Below are 19,957 nucleotides of genomic sequence, written 5' to 3'. Positions count from 1 at the left end.
CCAGAAGAATACACATGCTTTTGAGGTAAGAAATAACTAGCCTTCTACTCTATACCATAAATAGAGCAAGATTTGGGTCCAGTAGCATCTTAAAGATCAACTAGATTTCCAGAGTATGAGCTTTCGAGAGTCAGAGCTCCCTTCATCACAAAAGCTCATATCTTGGAAATATAATTGGTCTTTAATGTGGTACTAGATCCAAATCTTGCTCTTCTACTACAGGCTAACACAGCTACACACCAGAAACTACACTGTCAGTAGTTCTATATAGATGAAATGGTTATTTATTAACAAATAAGATCTATTTCTAGGACCTTAACTACTTTGTACCTTAGTCACACATTACAATTTCATCTTCGCACAAATTCAAAATGTGAGTAAAATAGACATTTGGTTTGCAGCAACAACAATAATAACAACAACAACAACATTTGATTTATATACCGCCTTTCAGGACAACTTAATGCCCACTCAGTTTATAAGTTTATACAATCAGTTTATACTAATTTCAACTTACTCTGTCTCCTTTTAGGCCTGGTATTCCACATTCCCCTTTGTTACCCTACAAATATAAATATATATACATAGTTAGCATGGCTTTATAATGATATTTCAGAGAAATGTTTTATTTTCATTGTAACAGTTAAAAATGTATCTATGTCACCAGAAATTGCAACACCTCCAGCTCCCAAATCCAACCACACAGTCTCTGATTGCTCTCCTTTTCCTTCAGTCCTCCAAAACCTCCTCATGAAGCACCATGATGATACTCTTGCCTCTTTCTCCACCCAGGTTCCATCAGCCGTAGCATGTAGCTTGAAGTATATGGGGCAGAATATGGTAAAAAATGAAGGGGAAATTCTATTGTACTCTAAAGTACAGTACACACATTGAAGTGGCTTCTTCGTCTGTTCTGCTTAATTCTGGGGAAATCACATAAGCTTATGATTTGCAGCTGGATCACTTCCCATACATGCCATAAATTCTGAAGTTCTGAGGAACCCATTTGATGGACACAGAAAAACTGACAGCTTTTTTTAAAAAAAATCCCAACGCATAAGGCATTTTTAGAAGCTACAGCTGAACTGTTTTCATTTAATTTTCAGTCAAACATCACAAGTAGAATCTGATGGACTTCTTTGCATACTGATGCTCTAGTAGCTGCAGCTGTGGGTGGGGATGGTGATATAGAAGCAATGCTGTTACCACAGTACAGAAGCTGATGGTATTGAAGGCCTTTGAGCTTGTACAGCTTTATGGACATTACGCATCACCTTCTACTTTCATCTTGTTCCTATTCTCTTGTGATTTCACAACCCAAACCTAATAGTTTCAATGCAAACTTCTAATCATGATATGAAATAAATAGCTTAATATGCTATCAATCAATTACTTATTAACAATCTTACCTTTTCTCCCATTAAGCCAGGACTTCCCTGTTTGCAAAATAATGGTAACATTAATAAAGTTATTTGACCGTGTCTAATTAAATCTGAACATAGTGAATAATCCATGCTATTAAATCAGATCAAGATGGGCAATAATAACCAGAAAAAGTAATCTTGAGTTAAAAGATATAAGGCCATAAGTCAGTTGCCAGCACTCCTCCCCACCACCATCCAATGTACTAGAACAGGTGTCAACTGTCCAAAGTTGCTTGAACAAGAGAATTATTAAATGTCATTCTAAGGCCTGCAGCTCCCAGACTCCAAAGACAGCCTGATTTAACAAAAGTTAATTGCTGCTCTCACAATACCAGTTTTAAGGTCTTCTAGTCTTCTTTGAGCAAAGCAAATGAGTGTCATCTTCTGTGACATCAAGATAATGGCAGCCAAAAAGGTCATTCTGTTCCTGATTGCAAAGATCACAGCAGCCAGCGACATCAAGAAAGTCTGGGCTCTCCAAAAAGACAGAGGTTGAAGAATATCTTTGCCCAGAAACTAAGAACATAACTCAGTGCCTTGTTAGCTAGCTGACAATAGTAATTTTCTTTGTACCTCAGAACCTTTTTCTCCATGGTCTCCTTTTACAACATCACCCTAGAAATGAGAAATAAACCAATGAAACTTTGCATTTAAGTTACAAATGTATTATTGTTTTTATGTAACATTTACCCATGTACAAAGCCCTTGATTGTGATATTATGTACATATTGCAATTAATGTGCTTGGTCTTTTACATAATGTAAGAAGTGTTCACTCTAATATTTGACATAAAACAGACAACGAAAGGAGAAGTGGGGATAAATATGTGTTCACTCTAGTGACATACTTGATGGCTTCAGTACAGAAGGAAGCATATTTGGAGGAAGAGAGACATGTGGAAACATACAGGTGTTTTGGGAAGCTGGCAAAAGGGACAGCAAGGGAGAAAGGGTGGAGTCGTTTGAGGGCGCAGCGGTTTTCAAATGGTGAGGGAAGCACAGAGTGGTAAGAAAGAATGAGGACACAGAGTGTGTTAAAGATAACTATGAGAATTTTTTACTGAGGGATGAAGAGGAGTGTAGAAAATAGACCTTCAAAAATAGATCCAGGATCATTTGATGGCTGGAACCAGCTAAAGCCTGCCTAGGCCTCCTGTCAATGAGCCTCCTATCATCAGTGAGCCTTCCTGGCCACACTGTATGATATTGTATTCAGAAATGACCACTTCTGTAGACCTGAATGACATTGAAAATCCTTTGTCTGTGACTCTTTGATAAAGATGCATTTTGAAACGGGCCAATGAGGATCTAGATAACCCATGAGAGTACTCAGGCTAGAGCACTCAGGAATGGATCACTCACAGCCACTCCAGAAGATTCGCCGAGTCAAGATTTGTGTTCTCTCTGGTACTTTTGGGATATAGTGCTTCATGGACTTTTGGACTTTAATACATGTGCCTTTTGATTGAGGACTGTTGAATATACTTTAAGGATAATTATGTTGGAGGCTGCTGCTTGTATATTTGCACTTTATGAATTTCTTGTGCAATATGTTTTCCCATTTGGGACCCGCACTTTAGCACTAGCACTTTGTTATCTCATTAAGGTGCATCCTATATGAGCTACTTGGAAAATATAGCTGAATATTTATAAATCACAATAGAAGGGTCTATATTGTGTATTATTACAAACAAAATATTGAATGTGTTATAGGAATTCTTCTTACTCATCACCATTTAAAGGGGACTTAGTTAGTATTCATGGGTTTCCTGCTGCTTTGTAGGCCTCCTATAGAGCTTAGACACTTCCTCGAGTATTTAGGTTTGGCACTGTGTTCATCAAAGAGCATTAAAGATTCCTATGATAGCCGAGTTCCTACAAGTCATCAAACTCAGGTGCTGCAGGGTGGCCCATTGAATCAGTTGATCAGCAGTTTTGTCTTCCTTTACTCACCACCACCCCCTCGAGAAAATGCTATCCATTTTTTTCATAGGTCTCAACTTGTACTAGAATAAAACATTTTAAAATCCTGCATTATTTAGCAGGAGAGAGACACCCTGTGCCAATTTACCTTTTCTCCTTTAGATCCTCGTTCACCCTTCTGCCCTCTATCACCATGATATCCCTTGGGTAAAAAAAAGACAGAGAAATATTTTGAACTGTATGAATATATGAACTTTTTTTAAAAAAATTATTTGGATGGCAGAAGTTACTTACCAGTATTCAAAAGTATCACAAAAATAAGAGAAATCATATTGTTTATATTATTAATCTAATAAACTAGGTGGAATTTCAGAGGATGGGTCAATTTGGAAATCCTACTCCCCCAATTTCCCCCTTTCAGGATTCTCTCTGAGGGGCTTGAGTAGGCTAATTCTCCCCTTTAACCGACACTCAAATTCACACATTATGGAATGCCCAGATTAGGTCTCAGGTTCTCATCCACATGTATACTCGTGGGGATCCTCGAGAGGCTGCACCGGGCACCACACATTTTCTCATTACATATCTAAGAGCTAACCTGTATGCTCCATAATGGCGATCTTGTAAGGCAGAACTCTTCTGGTGTGCTTTCGGCTTATGTTGCATGTTCTGTTTGGATTTGATGGGATTTTTATTATGTTTTGCTGATTTTAACTGATGTAATTGATTATTGATGTGAACCGCTTCGAGCTCTCAACCAAAGAGAAGAGGTATACAAATCAAATCAAATAAACAAATAAATAAATAACATTCAGTTCTAATTAGGCCATTTGGTGGGATGGAGTATTCTCTTCTTTTTGTTAATTAACAAAGTCCTTTTTTAAAAAAATACCTGGGGAGTTCCTGAAGTATAAAGAGACTGTTATTTTTTGTGTGGGTGCCTCTGTTGTGCTCATGATTGGCCCAGGGGCCAGACATATTACTATAAGATACAGCAGCACTCCTGTTCAGCTTATGTTGGATGTGCTTACATTCTACCCTGACTCTTACCCCGGAGATACCATTCCCCAGTGTGTATGGGACCTTTCATCCGCTGCTGCTGCTGCTGCTGCTTCTTTTCCTTCTCCTTCTGCTCCCTCTCCTCTTCCACCTCCAAAATGATACTAAATAGAATACATTTCCATATATTCACCTGTCTTCACTTCATTTTTGAAGCCGAGAGCTTCCTGCTACCTTTGTATTCCACTAAAGCCCTCTTTGTGACATACCAAAATAGCTTCAGAATGTGGGGACACCCAGAGAAGAGCTTCCAAGGATGACCTCAGTGGAGGGGAAGTACATACTTGCTGAGTATGTCCTCAGTACCCTCTGATTGTCATCACATTTTTAATGTTCCTTTACAATAAAAACAACCTCCCTGCAAGCAGGAAACTAGGGTATTAGGACCAGGACAAGCTGAAAATTTCCTCCCTGCTGTGCTAGTATTCTGCATGAAGAGGACCACTAATAAAGAGGTCTCCCACTTGTAGCTTAAGGAAGTGATAAATAAATTGTATGTTGGCCCCAGAAATCTAATTAAAGGATTCTATGTTTGGGCCATTAGCAGAGCCTATCATTTAGCAGAGGAAGCGTGATTATAGGTGGTTGTGAGCTAGTTCTGCTAGCTGGTGTGTGTGTGCAGGAGAGAAAATAACAAAGCATACACTTGCTTATATTTAGAAAGGAAGTAAGAATTCTTTATTGTAGGAACTCCATACTCTGATAGGAAAGGATAGATCCTATCTGCCTATCTAGTCTAAGGATGGGCATGGATGCTAGGACAAGTCCTTCATCCATGCTTCCAAGATGGAGAGAGGAGAAGAAGAGAGATGTTGCCTGGAACAAAGCCAGGAAGAGAAGAGGTGAGAGGTAGGGAGGAGGAGGAAATCCTGAGAATAGCAATCTACATATCAAAGGGACAGTCAGAGCAGTAAACAGTAAATGGAGTGCCCTGACCTCTCTATCTTTATAACTCTTTGGTTTGTCACCCTCTGAAACCTGAGGAAAGGGACATCACTGAATCCTCATCTTCCAACAGGAAGAACCAGGGTGGTTAGGGTGTCAGACTAGGATCTGAGAGACCAAGGTTTTGTTAGTGGAGTGCAAACAGAGCAAAGAAGTTACGCTGTGCTGATTAAAGAGGCTAAAAGTTTATTTAACAAATACATACTTGAGAGTGGAAAGGAGAGATAGAGAAAGAGCCCTTTGCTATCTGACTACATCTTGTAGAAGAATGAATAAGGCAGGAGAGAGAAGAAGCAGGATATTGCCCTGTTTAGCCCAATAGGAGACAAGACAAGGAAATGACCCCCAGGAAACAAGAGAGATGCTGCTCTCACTGTCCTAACTCACTGCCCCCTGCATGGAAGGACACCTCTTCCCTTCTGGCTGCTGCAGTACTCCAGACATTGCAATTTTCAACAGGTTTGAATCCCTGCTCGGCCATGGAAACTCTCTGGGTGACCCTGGGCCAGTCACATCATCTCAGACGAACCAACCTGAAACACTTATAGTGGAAACAAAGTGGAGGAAAGGAGAATGTCCTTCTCTCAGCTCTGACAGGCCGCAAACTGCCCCGGGCAGTATGTCATACTGGAGTTTAAATATAGGGAGGTATATTTACCTTCCCAATGCTTTGTCTTCTTTCTTGAGTACATAGTGAACAATATTTAAGCTTTATCACAGAATATTGAGAGAGCTTGACCTTATGAAATATAAGCAAAGGTTTAGGATGCAAATTATCTTAAACAGAAATATACTCACAGAAGGTCCCGGAGGTCCTGGCTCTCCCTTTTGGCATTCACAGCGCTTTTGTTCACAGCGATCTCCCTCACAGCACTTTCGTTCATTAACAAAAAGACCAACAACAGAGTTTTATATCTCAAATGATGGATACAGTTTTAAAATAACAGTTTTACAATGCATGTTTACTTAGAAGTAAGTCCCATTGAATTCAGTTGGGCTTACTCTGTGCTAAGTGCTTTTAGAAATACAGGAAGCAATCCTAAGCAGTTCTTCTCAAAATCCTACTCAGGTCAATTCAGCTAAAGCATTCTTCGGATTGCACTGTTAGTCACTGCACCAAAAAGACAAGAATCAACAGAGAAACAGCCCTCCACAGACAAATTATTATTTCCATCACCATTAACATATATCACCCATGTTAGTGACATTTAGAACTCATAGCAAGTTACAAACAATATATTAAACATAAAAAATGAATAAAGGTTTAAAAAACAGATCAAGAATGACTTTTGCCAGACAAAATCTGCAGGAAGCAGAATAAGTGGTTTGATTTTGAACACTGATCACATGTAAACTATTAATCTACCTGACAAAATATTTTTCTAAATGCTTCTTTTAAAAAGCTGCCTCATGGAATTAAATAGGGACTGCTAGCCACCGAATTATATATTCTGGTGAAGGGAGGACTTGTCTTCATCTTGAATGCAGCATCTAACATGACACAAAGTCCCACATGGGAAATGTTCAGCTCTGTCCAGGAAACCATAAATGCAGTTGCCTAGTTGCTAGCAATAACCATATTGCTGTGAGTCTGGAGTCCACCTGCTACCTTAGCACAAAATGCTAAGACACTCGGCAACAGCAAGAAGTCTTTCTGTTTTTGAGTATCTAAAAAGCTCAGTGCATTAGCTAGCTTCACAGCCCCACTAAGAACTAGAGAGAAGTGTTTAGGGAAAAGCATAGATAAAGAAGAGTTCATCATATAACCTTTCCTGATTACCTAAGCTGCACTATAAATTTACCTTATGTTCACACTTCATAGGAAATGGGAGGCTTCCTCACCTATGATTCTGACATATGGCACTGCTGCCAACATAGCTAGTTTCTCTCTAACCTGAGTGTGCATAACAAAATGCGCGCATAAACAAATTGTATGACCTATGTACAGGTTACACATTATTTCTTTAAGAGATATGCTTCTTCTTGTAAAATTTTAGTCCCAACTCCCATGACGGGAATCTCCCTTCCTTCCAGCTCCCACTTCCCGTCCTTAATAGTCTTTTACTACTCAAAACATTTCCCTCTTGTTAGGCCTGCATCGCCCACTCATGTATCTGCTGTTGTGATTCCAAGCTCAGGGCCAAATAATACAACACATTAGAGATCCATGATCAAATTTTTCAACGTGTTTTTTGATCCAAAAAAGCAGTTGCAATAGGAATAATTTCAGATTGGGGCCCCAGCACAGGGCACCTTCTAATTTCGTGTGCTCTTGATTATGTGTATCTTTAATGTCAGGATTAAATCTTTAAATCTGTGTGATTTATTGTTGTGAACATTTTTTTAAAATGTCCTTTTAAATCTGTAATATGTGCTTTTAAATTCAGTTGATTTATCAATATATTTTTCTCTTAAAATTTTTGTTCATTGAACTGTTATGACTTGTATTCTACTGAGGAGACTGAGGAGTTAAGATACAATATAAATGGTTTGAATGAATCAATAAATAAGAGAGATTTAATTTTTCCCTCCATGACATTTTATTGACCAAAAATCATCTTCCAGTTTTTTAAATTAGCCCTGATAGGGAAAGAAGACAGGCAAAGACAATATACCTGTCTTCTTTTACTGTACAACTAGCTTGAGACAAAGGAGTGGCAGCTTCAACAGGGAAGCAGAATGGTGTGGTGGGAGATGTAATAACCTTTCCAGGCCCAGTGCTATGGCCTCAGTTCATATCAGGGGCTCCAAAGCTGCTTTTCAGGGTCAAAAACACATCAAAAATTTTATTATGGATCTCAAGTATAACATGCCGCTTGGCCTTTGCACAGCCATCTGCCTCCAAAAGACACTGTTGCTGATTCAAGCTTTAGCTCTCTGAAGTTTTCAGGAAAGACTTCCACACCAGTTCTGCAAGTACTCTTTTTACAGAGATGAACTTCTACTCAGATGAGAAATCATGTTTACACTGATACACTAAAAAGGCACATAATTTGGTACATAGATACACTTTTTTTGCACATAGAACTCATTTTTGTGAGAAAAATGCTATGTGAGAAACAGTACAAAACCACTTCATAATGAAATATCACTGAGTGGTCAAAACCTGTTAAACTTACCTTCTGATTAAATAAAGTTTCCTAGAAAATAAGAAGAAATAAAAAAAAATTAACTTGATATGCCATTTCATGAAATAATCTTTTAAACGGGATAAAGGCTGGAACTAGAGCTGCCAACCTCCAGGTGGTACTGGAGTTCTCCTGCAATTACAACTGATCTCCAGAGTCCAGACTACAGAGATCAGTCCCCCTGGAAAAAAGGTTGTTTTGGAGGGTGAGTTCTATTACCTTATATCCCACTGTAGTTCCTCCCCTCCCCAAACCCTGCCCTCCTCAAGCTCCACCCCCAAATCTCCAGGAATTTCACAACGTAGAGTTGCCAGCCTAAGCTGGAACACACAACAGTTTTAAGGAAGTTCAAAGCACTACATTGCAAAGACACTGATGCCCTTAATGTGTGTTTCTGTGCAATTCTCATCTCTGGTCAAACAGGCTTTGCAGGTTTCTGAAACTCTTAAAAATCTTTCCAAACCTGTTTGAGTGGCTGAATAAACACTTCACAAACAACAATGCCTCTGTCATGCCATTTCTTTTGTGGGGGGAAACTTTCTGGACATTTTACATATACTATTAATAATTTTACTGCCCCAAATGCTTATGTTGTGATTATTCTGCCAGAGTACAGGGTACAGTACAGAGAGCCAGTTTGGTATAGTGGTTAAAAGCGGCAGGACTCTAATCTGGAGAACTAGGTTTGATTCTCCACTCCTCCACTTGAAGCCAGCTGGGTGACCTTGGGTTAGTCACAGCTTCTCGGAGCTCTCTCAGCCCCACCCACTTCACAGGGTGCTTTCTTGTGGGGATAATAGCATACTTTGTAAACCGCTCTGAGTGGGTGTTAAGTCATCCTGAAGGGCGGTATATAAATCAAATGTTATTGTTATTGTTACAGCCATCTGGACCTGAATGTAAACTAAAGGAACAAGAGACAGGAATAATTTAATCAAACAGAGATACATTGCACACAAAATTGACCGCCTCAAGGGTACCTCTGATGCCATTTCCTGCTTCTCTTTGGAAAATGACAGAAACTTTGTTGTTCTACCAGGCTTTTGAGAAGGAAAGCAATGCTTAATTACTGCTTTTAAAGCTGCTGTTTGAGTTTAATGTAAGTTTTTACTACTTATGATGTTTTGTAAACTGCTTTGAAAAATGGTATTGGAAGTTGGTGTACACATTTAGCAAATATATAAAGGGAAACTTGAAGTCTGGAACATTAACTGTTGACTAGGAATCCCAAATCATGTATGAATGCTAGACAGCTTTTATTTTTAATGGCTTTCATCTATTATTTTCATGTTTCTCTTCCTCAGATTTTCTGGTCCACTGAAGATGCTTCCATCTCTGGACATGTTGGCCTATATATACTATTTTCACTTGTTTTAATCTCATAGGAACTCTTTTGTCTTATACAATCTCAAATGTTTCTGGCCTTCTGACCCAATCACATCCTGTTTTTCTTTCCTTTTTATCTGACAGTAAATAGCTAAGCTTTTCCCACTGTTTCTTTCATAAGATCATTTTTAATGTTTATGTTTTTTTAAAAAAAAATTATAAACATATGAGAAAATGCATCGTTTTCAGGGTAGCTTTGACTCTTGAAAGTTTATACCCTGAAAATCTTACTGGTCTCTAAAGTGCTACTGGGTTCAAATCCTGCTGTTCCACTATAGAGCAACACAGCTACCTACCTAAAACTGCATCATGGTTAGATCTGATATTATAATTCCAACTGTTGTTACCCATGCTGCAACTCTACTTCAAATGTTAAGGAGGTTATGCTGTGAAGCATAGCAGAAGGGTAGCTCTTGCCTGGTTTGTTCCTGTGTCATTTAGTAATTTCAGATTTTATTAGGTCTCAGAAAATCAGCTAACAAGTCTAGCTGCATTGAGATGTCACTTTCAGACCAATCTCAGTACATGGAACTAGTTAATAATAGTCCAGTTAGCAGCCTCACTTTCCCTCACCCATTTATCCTGATTAAGCACTACCTAACACTATTCACCAAACCTAGTAGCTTTTCCCATCCAGTACTCTCCAGGTCATCAAGCCTCTCCCAACTCATTCTCCACCTCCAAAAAAACCCGTTTTGGGGACGAAAATGTCAGCTTGTTCCAGAGAGCATTTTGCCCTATATCTAGAATCCCTACCCACCAATGTATGTGTGTGCTTTTTTTGGATCCACACACACACCACCAAATCCATTTGGGCCTTCTCTTCTCTCCTTGAAATGCTGGTCACTTCAGTACTGCCTCTGTGGACCTCCATCTCCGAGACTTCCCCCCAAATTGCTTCCCCACTTTCCTTCCTGATGTTTTCTTAACTAGCCTCATATGCATTCTGAGTGTGATTGTATGCTTGCCTTTTTTTTCTCTTAATAAAAAACCTTTCCAGTTGAACATCTGGCTGGTTATTTTCGAGAGTTTCTTAAGGGAATAATCCCCATAAACATTGGTGGAGAATCCCAGTTACCCCCTCTCACTTATCTCCTTTAAATTAATTCCTCCAACTAATTAGAAGATTGCCATTTGGGTACCAGTCCCCAATAAGAATGTTCCTCAATTGGAATCCAAAGTGGTTTACAATGTTGTTCTCTCGCTCCATTTTATCCTCATAGCATCAATCCTGTGAGACAGGGTAGGCTGAGCGATAATGACTGGCCCTAGAAAGATTCAAATTTGGGTCTCCAAAATCATAGTTCAACAGTTTAACCATTATACCATGTTGGTGCTATCTTGCTATATAAAGTTAACGCTATCCACTTTAAAACACTGTGGGTATTAAATATTGAGCTTCTTGCTCATAGTGATTTCAGCCAGTAATGAGTTCAGCTCAGAACAATATTTTTATTGAAGGCCAGAACAGACAGACAGACAACACAAGCTGTCACAACACAAGCTGAGCCAACTATATACACACAAAGCCCACCCCGATAATACCCAACAACCAATAGGCACTTGAAGTTAGAATCCTTATTTTGCATTAACTATATACAAAGTAACATATTTACAGAACTATGATTGGACTTTATTGTACATAATGGATTGGATGCAGCCAGCAGAAAAACAGCCAATAGCAATGAGAGCTTTAGGAGCCTAGGCTCAGACTGAAGCTCAGCCAGTACATAACAGTGAGCAATACAGCTGCCAAATGTTAAAAACCTATACAATTGTAAATAAATTTATAGACACACATTGGATTGGATACAACCAGCTCTTTCATTCAATCTTATCTCTCCTATTTACTCTCTTTACTACAGCTTCCACCCCCCATTGCTTTTGTTCATGCTAGACCCTGAGCATTTTTAGTGGTCCTTCTCCCTTCTTTCATCATAGAAAAACTGGCTGGATCCAATCCATCAAACACACATACATACACTAGGTTTTCATTTGCCAGGTAGGAGCAGGAGAACTCCTGCCGCTGCGCCCCTGCTCACCCTTGTTCCAGTGAATGATGGAGTAAAATGCTGGTGCAGAAGTAGTGTTTGGCAACATGATGATGTCATTTCTGGCTGTATCACTGAATGTTCTAGCATTCACCCACTCTTTGATTCTCCATCCCTAAAATCCTCCCAGGGGGCTGCAACACACTCTGCCAACTGAGTGTAACATTATCTTATGTCAGAATACATGTGTTAGTCTATAAGGTATCACAAGAATTTTAAGGAGTAAGAATGTTGGACTAGGATCCAGGAGACCCAAGTTCAAATCCCCACTCTGTCCTGGAAGTTCGCTGGGTGACCTTGGGCCTGTCATACAGTCTCAGCCTCACCTAACTTGCAGAGTTGTTGTGAGGATAAAATGGAGAAGAATGATGTGAGCTACTTTGGGTCCCCATTGGGAAGGAAGTTGGGGCATAAGTAAGCAGGGCTTTTTTTCTGGGGAAAAAAGGTGGTGGAACTCAGTGGGTTGCCCTCGGAGAAAATGGTCACGTGGCTGGTGGCCCCACCCCCTGATCTCCAGACAGAGGGGAGTTTAGATTGCCCTCTGTGCTGCTCAGTGGCACGGAGGGCAATCTCTTCTCCCCTCTGTCTGGAGATCAGGGGGCGGGGCCACCAGCCATGTGACCATTTTCAAGAGGTTCCGGAACTCCATTCCCCCACGTTCCCCCTGAAAAAAAGCCCTGTAAGTAAATAAATAAATAAATAAATAAATAAATAAATAAATAAATAAATAAATAAAAAACTACCTTATCTGGAATCTATTAAAATATTACTTACCAACCGGTCCCGGATTTTATCTGAAAGGTTGACCTCATCTAAGATTGGGACAGGCGTCCCAGGAGAATCACCAGATATCAAACGCATTTTGGCTCGATCGACAACATTAGAAAGACCAATGGTGATGAAAGATATTCCAAGAGTTCTGGCATTGTTAGAGACAGCCTGAACATCAGGACTGTTTGGATGGTCAATACCATCAGTCATCAACAAAACCACTTTGATGCTTTTTTCCCGGCCTTCTGTTTGGAACAAATGAGTAGCGTTGGAAATAGCATAATAGGTGTAGGTGCCATGTCCAATAAAGGACATTCTGGAGAAGGTTTGCTTAAAGTTCTGTAGGCCTCTCCAGGATCTAAAGTGATGGTCAATAATGACTGAGCTGCTGAACTGCATGAGTGCCAGCTGGATATCATACCGTTGGACTTGACTGGACTTCAGGCGGAAAACTTTGTCACTTAAAAGGTTGACAAAATCTTTCTGATTCTGAAAGAGTTCGCCTCTGGCACTTTCTGAAGTGTCCAGGATAAAGAGCATATCAATGAAGCAGATGGAATCTGTGAAGGGACAAGACATTAAAGATTATCAAACTTGTATGGATAAACAAAATAAAAAGATCCAATAGAAGCAGATAAGTAGAGATCAAAACTAATTCACATAGGGAGAAATTCTAAACAGTTCTGCTCAGCAGTGCATGAGGTACAATCTCCAATATGCTATAATTTAACCAGGGTAACAAGCAGCAAGAAGACCCCAAAAACTAGTGGTGTGCATAGATGTTTAATTTAACTGCCCATGCTCAAGTCTGCCCCTTTTCCCTTCTCCACCTCTGAATTCAATAAATCACATACACTACACAAATCCAGAATAATCGAAAGAAATTAACTGCATAATTGTGGCTTTAACTAATCAGGGCCAAATCCAAGGCAGTTGTGAGGGCAGAGGACAGCAAAGCAATTCAGGGCAGAATTACATAGGTACTTGTATGCAAATACCAGTATTTGTTTCAGTTCTTTTTTAAAGGCAAGTCTGGGTTCATACCAGCATCTTTATGTAGCAACAGGCTTCAGTATAGGTAAGTCTTGGTTCATATGTTCGGTTTGGGTTGATGCCAAAATAGTAGGGCGGATCCTACCACTTTGCTCAGCTCAGTGGGCAGCTGGTGCAGTATGGTGGTTAAGTAAGTGAGCTGTGATGGAGCACTTCACTGGTTCAAATCTCACTACTGTCATGAACTCACCAGGTGGTCTTGGGTGAGCCACTCCTCTCAGCCCCAGTTCCCCAGGTGTATTGGGAGGTTAATAATAACACTGACTTTGTTCACTGCTCTGAGTGGGCACTAATCTGTCCAGAAGGGCAGTATACAAATGAACTGTTGTTGTTATCATCAGCGTCATCATGGAGGACTTCTTATAGACTAAAGAAATTGCCTTCCAGCCAATGTCTTCAAATTTTTCTTAGCTGAGTGGTAGGGCACAGGCCAGTGTGGAACCACTTAAGAAGATCCCCTTCTGATGGAGGAAGTCTTCTTGGCTGAGCAGAGTGTTAGCATACAACTGAGAAATAGCAACATGAAGCCCTCCCCTCCACCATGCACATATTTCTGAGGATGAACAAGGCCCTTCCATCATGCAACATGAGTTCATGTGATTCCCCCACAGAGGCTAGGCCTCTGTGTGATCTGCTGTTCTCATGCAGGGTCCAGTTCACACTGGAGGCAACCATCTGAATGGTGACTGGGAGAAGGGAACTTGCCATGCTTCTCACAATACTATTGTGTCACTGTCCAACTGAATACATAAATCAAGGTGCAATCTACAGAGGAAGACTGGAAAAGATATCAAGACCATTAGTCAACCTGACTCAGGGGGACAAAAATGCTTCCTCATTCAGATATATTGATAAGTTGAAACATAAGCATGAATGAAACCCATTCTCTCAGTCACCCCATGAAAAAGGTCAACTTTAGCTCTTGTAAGGAAAGGATTGTGAGGACAGGACTATGCACATATAGATCGTAAGCACAAGGGCTTTTTCAGAGATCTGGCTGAGTGCAGAGATGTTGGCAGATGAATCCAGCAGAAATAAACCCTCTTTCTGTGATGCAGTATTTAGATTACTTTCACATTGGTGCTGGAAACTCAGGCAACTTATAGCAAGAGATGTTCAGAGGTGGTTTGCCACTGCTTGCCTGTGCACAATGACCCTGGACTTCATTGGTGGTCTCCCATCTAAGTACTAACCTGGGCCAACCTTACTTAGCTTCTAAGATTTGATGGCAGGGCTTTTTTTCAGCTGGAATGCGGTGGAACGGAGTTCCGGCACCTCTTGAAAATGGTCACATGGCTGGTGGCCCCGCCCCCTGATCTCCAGACAGAGGGGAGTTTAGGTTGCCCTCCGCGCCACTGGAGCAGCATGGAGGGCAATCTAAACTCCCCTCTGTTTGGAGATCAGGGGCAGGGCCACCAGCCATGTGACCATTTTTGCCGAGGGCGATTTAAACTTTAAAAAACTCCCCCCTTGTTCCAGATGACCCAAAGTGACATCGTTGTGTGGTCCTGTGCTGGCAACCCACTGAGTTCCACCACCTCTTTTCCCAGAAAAAAGCCCTGTTTGATGGTACCAGGCTAGCCTGTGCAATCCAGGTCAGGACTAGAGATGGGCACAAACAGAAAAAAAAAACCAAATATGATGTTCGTTGTTCATTGCCATCCATGAACAGGGACTCACGAATAACCACGAACATGATCCTGTTCATGAACATGTTTGTGGTTGGCTGTTCGTGGGGGCCAGCAGGCCTCCTCCAGCCATCATCCAAGTCAATATCCCTACTGCACCACTCCCAGAAACCTGACCTGAGCAGGCACCAGGAAGAGTACCAATAATAAATAATAGCGTGGCCCCGGAGCCTGGCAGCAGCCCTGGAACTTGAAGGGGTTGATCCCTATCCCACCACACACAGAGAAAATTCAAGCTCCAATGCACTCTCTATCAAAATGCCAACAGCAACTCTCTCCCTCTCCACTGTCTGCAAACTAAGCCAGAGCTGGGAGCCCCCCTCCCCCCTGCTCTTTGCTCCCTTGTAACAAATTTGGAGTTCCACACTTGAAAGGAAGCTAAATTGGGCTTAGATTGGGGTTTCCAGGGCTACAGCAGGCATTCAGACAGAGTTCAGACAATCCCTGCCTAAGTTGCCAAGGGAATTGATTGCAGGTGCCTGTCTGGCTTGACGAAGGAACAGCAACAAACGACGCTTGCAACGACCACCTGTTCCGTTTAGAATGGGGCCTCATGAACAGCTTGTTCGCAAACAGCAGATTGGGCTATTTGGGGCTTTTTTTTGTTTGTATTGCTGTTTGTGCCCATCTCTAGTCAGGACTGTTAAATAACAACCTTAAAAATTATTATACATTAATTGATGTGGAATCTCTGTTCCACAAGCTTCAGCAATTGAAGTGTCTTAATTATTCCAGTGTACAGAATATCTTAATAGCTCTGTCCATCTTTCTAGATCCAGGCTTCCCCCTGAACTCCCAGGTGGTAGAAAAGGGCTCATTGAGCAGCAAATATGGGATGACATGCCAGTGACATGAAGTCATGTGACATAATGACCATATGACTGAATAGGACTAGAATTTTTTTCTGAGGTGTACAGGGTAGGACAGTGAGCATAAGAACAAGAGAGGTAGGGACAGGAAACACAAACCAAGAACTAGAGGGTATACCATAAAAAACCAAACAGTTTCAGAGAGACCCCTGCTTCCTGCAAAAGCTCTCCTTGCTCGGTATAGCCCAGTCTCCCTGACACAGCCCTGCTCAAATGGCCTGGAGGAACAGAGGATGCGGCCCCAGCTTGCTCGACCACAGCCACCTCCTTCGTTCCTCTCACACATGGGCTGGTGCCTCCCCCAACATGTTTGAGGCTGCAGCATGGCCTGACCCTACCCTCTAGGAATGATGGCCCACGCCTGAATGCCACACATTATCCCTGAAAGTCATCCAATACTTCCCACCTGCATTTACTGTATGGGGCCTCACAACTGGAAAAAAAATTCTTCCAAAAGCGTCACTGTGTATAGAGCATTGGACACCTGGTTGGCAAGGATGGGTGATGGTCGCGTGAGGAGAGACAGGGCCAAACTACATGTCTGGGTTTTTAATAAGTTAGATAATCTGGGCCCAACTTGAGTTCCCCACAGATGCATGTTAGCTGAGGGGAATGGCTTTAAAAACATAACAGAGAAGAGGAAGGGCTCCTGCCCCCCCAAGTCATTTTCTCATGTCAAAACAGTGCTGAAGGGCAAGTTATTTCCTCATTTTTGCTACTCCATGTGGAGTATTCTGTGCAAATGAAACAGCAGAAATGAGTAAATAACTCCCCCCCACAATGCTATTTTGGCAGGGGAAACAGCTTGGAGGGAAGGCAGGAGCCATTCCACACAACCACCCCACATGCACATACACACACCCTGCAGTGGCCTTCCAAGCTGGTTGGGGGGGTGTCAATTATTCCTCATGCAGAGTCTTTATAGAGGGCTGGAGTGGCTGTTTTTCAAGCAATTAACACCTAAATTGCAGGGAGCATAGTCTTTCCTGTCCACTAAAGATTCACAAAGTTTCAAGTAGATTGAATCAAGAGGTCCAATTTTACAGGTTCCTGAACAGGCAAAGAAGCCAACAGAAAACCAACACACCAATAGAACCAAGTTCAAACCAGAGTATCCCAGAAAACTCACATGCCAATGCGGCAAGCTCAACTGATCCAATGTCAACCCAGAGAATCCAATCCAAATGAATCTAGCAAGAAGGCACTGACACACACATATGCTGAAAAATGTTTAAAAGTTTTAAAATGCTCGGCCTGGATATTCTTGTATATTCATGAATATTTCCATAATTTTTTGATCTAATGTTTCAGTATCCCCCCAAAAATCCCCAATAGATCTGGAAAATACCAGTGAGGTATTTTTCTGATACATATTCAGACTGGAAATATCTGAATGCACATCCCTAACCCAAACCCATCTCATTAGAAACCCGAACTTGTAATTTAGCCCTAAGAGCTTCAATGCAAAGGAAGGTTTCTGAACCTGTTTATGCTAAAAGGAAATAATCTCCATTACTGAATGACCTTGCCTCACCAGCCTGCTGCTCCTCTCAGCAGCCATACAAGCACAGGCAGGAGGCATAGTGCCCTGGCATGCACATGGGGGGGAGGGCGGGGGGGGCGGGTTCTTCCAAAAGCAGCCAAAAAAAAAAAGTCAGCTCTCTAGAGGCTTGAGATCTAGCAGATGGGGCTTTGTGACCTGTCTGAAAGCCCCAACCCATAGACTGAAGATCTTACAAATCTGTGCCTCACTTTTTCGACAGCACATAAACAGTACAATTTCTCTTATATGTTGGATTATCTAGCAATCAGGATGCCTTCCAGATCATTCTGGCTGTACTGTAAACAGTTTCTAACTGTACATTCCATGAAAAAATTCTGTTGAGTTTCTTTATGTACAAAGAGATGCCCATTTAGGAGAGAATAATAAAGCTCTTTGTCATCCAATATTGATGGGAAACATACAACCCCAGAGAATCCAGGACTCATTACCAAAGATACAAAATGCTTATACAAAATTTCCACAAAAATTATTCCACTAGGCTTGGAAACATTTCATAGAACAAGTTCTAGGAAAATGCTTTACCCTGAAGATTGTCTTGTCTTGCTAGAAGAGAACTTGGCCTTTGTCCCTTTCTTCTGGTTTGTCCATACACTATACAATTGGTAGCAACAGCCAAAACAAAAAGGCAAAAGACAGAATGTTTTTTCCACATAGTGACTGGAATCCAAAATCCAAGGATTGCTCACAGTTCCTATTAATGCAAAACAAAAATAGCTATTAATATACATATTAATAAACCTATGTAAGCATGATAAAAGTTTGTGTAGGATACCTTTGATAACTGGATTATAAAATCTTAAAAGGGTTTTATATTAAAATATTAATACTTAAAATTTACTGATTTTTCTTTAATGCAGCAAGTTTGCAGCTTTGGTTCATACATTATTTATTAGAGCATGTTTTAAGAATGGAATATTGATTAAGAATGTTCATATTATTTCTTACACTTTAAACATTCATAAATATTGTTTATTTATCCATCTAAACAACTGCATTGTCATTTGACTCTAGCAGATGTACAAGGCTGAGAATTTCTCAGCCTAAGTTTAACTATATTCTGCTTAGAACACTTTTCTAGCATCCCTGATATAAATAAGACAACTTGAATGTCTCTCTGAGTGTGTCTTTAAACTACATTCTCTAAATAGACATAGTAATAAAAATTTTCATGCATGCCTCTTAATTTTTATCACTCTGTATTTTAAAAAGTAAATTGTGAATGACCACAACTATTTTTAATCTATTGTTCTAGCAAATTATCTACAAAACTATCCATAAAACTAGCAAAAAAATAACATTATTATTCCTGTTTGGCCCACTTATAACTTCTGCATTACCATGTGTCTCTTAGATGACTGTTAAAAGATTTCCCCGACATACTGATTACTAAAAATCATAGCAAATATGCCCAGAAATTTTTGCTGGTTAGAGAAATACTTTGGAGACAACATTACAACATTACAATGAACAATTTCTTTCACTTAAATCTGATTTAAGTATTATTGCTAAATTCCACTCAAAACTTTGATATAATTAATTCAGTCTTTCCCCAAAGACAGAAAATCAGTGACAACCTAATTTTAACAATATCACTTTTCATTTCAACTTCCATGCCAAGAAGTTATGTTGTCTTACCTTGCACAGCACAGCATCAACACACTGCAGATTAAATAATCTACTCACAAATATTAACTGGAGAGTGAATTCCTATTTTTTGATGTTAAAGGGTACCATCTTTTAAATAAATAATTTGTCTTGGTGCAAATCAGAGCACTTTACATCTGGATCTTTCATGGTCCTTTAGTCACATTTTATTAGTCCAAGTTAATGCAGAGTGGTTAGGCATTTAGCCAGGTCTAGAAATCTGGGTGGGAGCATTAACTTTAAAGGAACAGCTGATATGAGAGAATTCTTTACAAACAACCAGCTTGATATTATGTAAATGAATAAACAATCCTTGCCAATGACTTCTATTAATTTCTCTATCCTTCTGTGCTTCTATACCCTAGCATTGTGATATTATTGAAGGACACTTCCTGTAGGAAACATCAAGAAACAATCATATAATAAATATGTCATGCCAAACATCCAAAATTC

At 40.3% G+C, this 19,957-nt stretch overlaps 1 protein-coding gene across 1 annotated transcript in view; it reads right to left on the bottom strand.

Moving 5' to 3' along the window:
* COL28A1 (collagen type XXVIII alpha 1 chain) overlaps positions 1–19,584 on the bottom strand; it is a 100,911-nt gene extending 81,327 nt beyond the window's left edge. Inside the window, exons 1-9 of the mRNA XM_054991253.1 lie at positions 19,496–19,584; positions 18,383–18,551; positions 12,690–13,246; positions 8,470–8,490; positions 6,149–6,223; positions 3,495–3,548; positions 1,998–2,039; positions 1,410–1,436; positions 518–562 (exon numbers count right to left, since the gene is read on the bottom strand). Of these exons, the coding sequence (XP_054847228.1) occupies positions 518–562; positions 1,410–1,436; positions 1,998–2,039; positions 3,495–3,548; positions 6,149–6,223; positions 8,470–8,490; positions 12,690–13,246; positions 18,383–18,512 (951 nt within the window). The 5' untranslated portion in view covers positions 18,513–18,551; positions 19,496–19,584. The remainder of the gene's footprint in view (positions 1–517; positions 563–1,409; positions 1,437–1,997; positions 2,040–3,494; positions 3,549–6,148; positions 6,224–8,469; positions 8,491–12,689; positions 13,247–18,382; positions 18,552–19,495) is intronic.
* Between the last annotated feature and the right edge of the window lie 373 nt (positions 19,585–19,957).

This window comes from Eublepharis macularius, chromosome 11 (assembly GCF_028583425.1).
Source record: "Eublepharis macularius isolate TG4126 chromosome 11, MPM_Emac_v1.0, whole genome shotgun sequence".
NCBI classification, from domain to species: domain Eukaryota; kingdom Metazoa; phylum Chordata; class Lepidosauria; order Squamata; family Eublepharidae; genus Eublepharis; species Eublepharis macularius.
The sequence above is the reverse complement of the archived record's forward strand: the minus strand, read 5'-3'. Positions and strand labels throughout refer to the sequence as shown.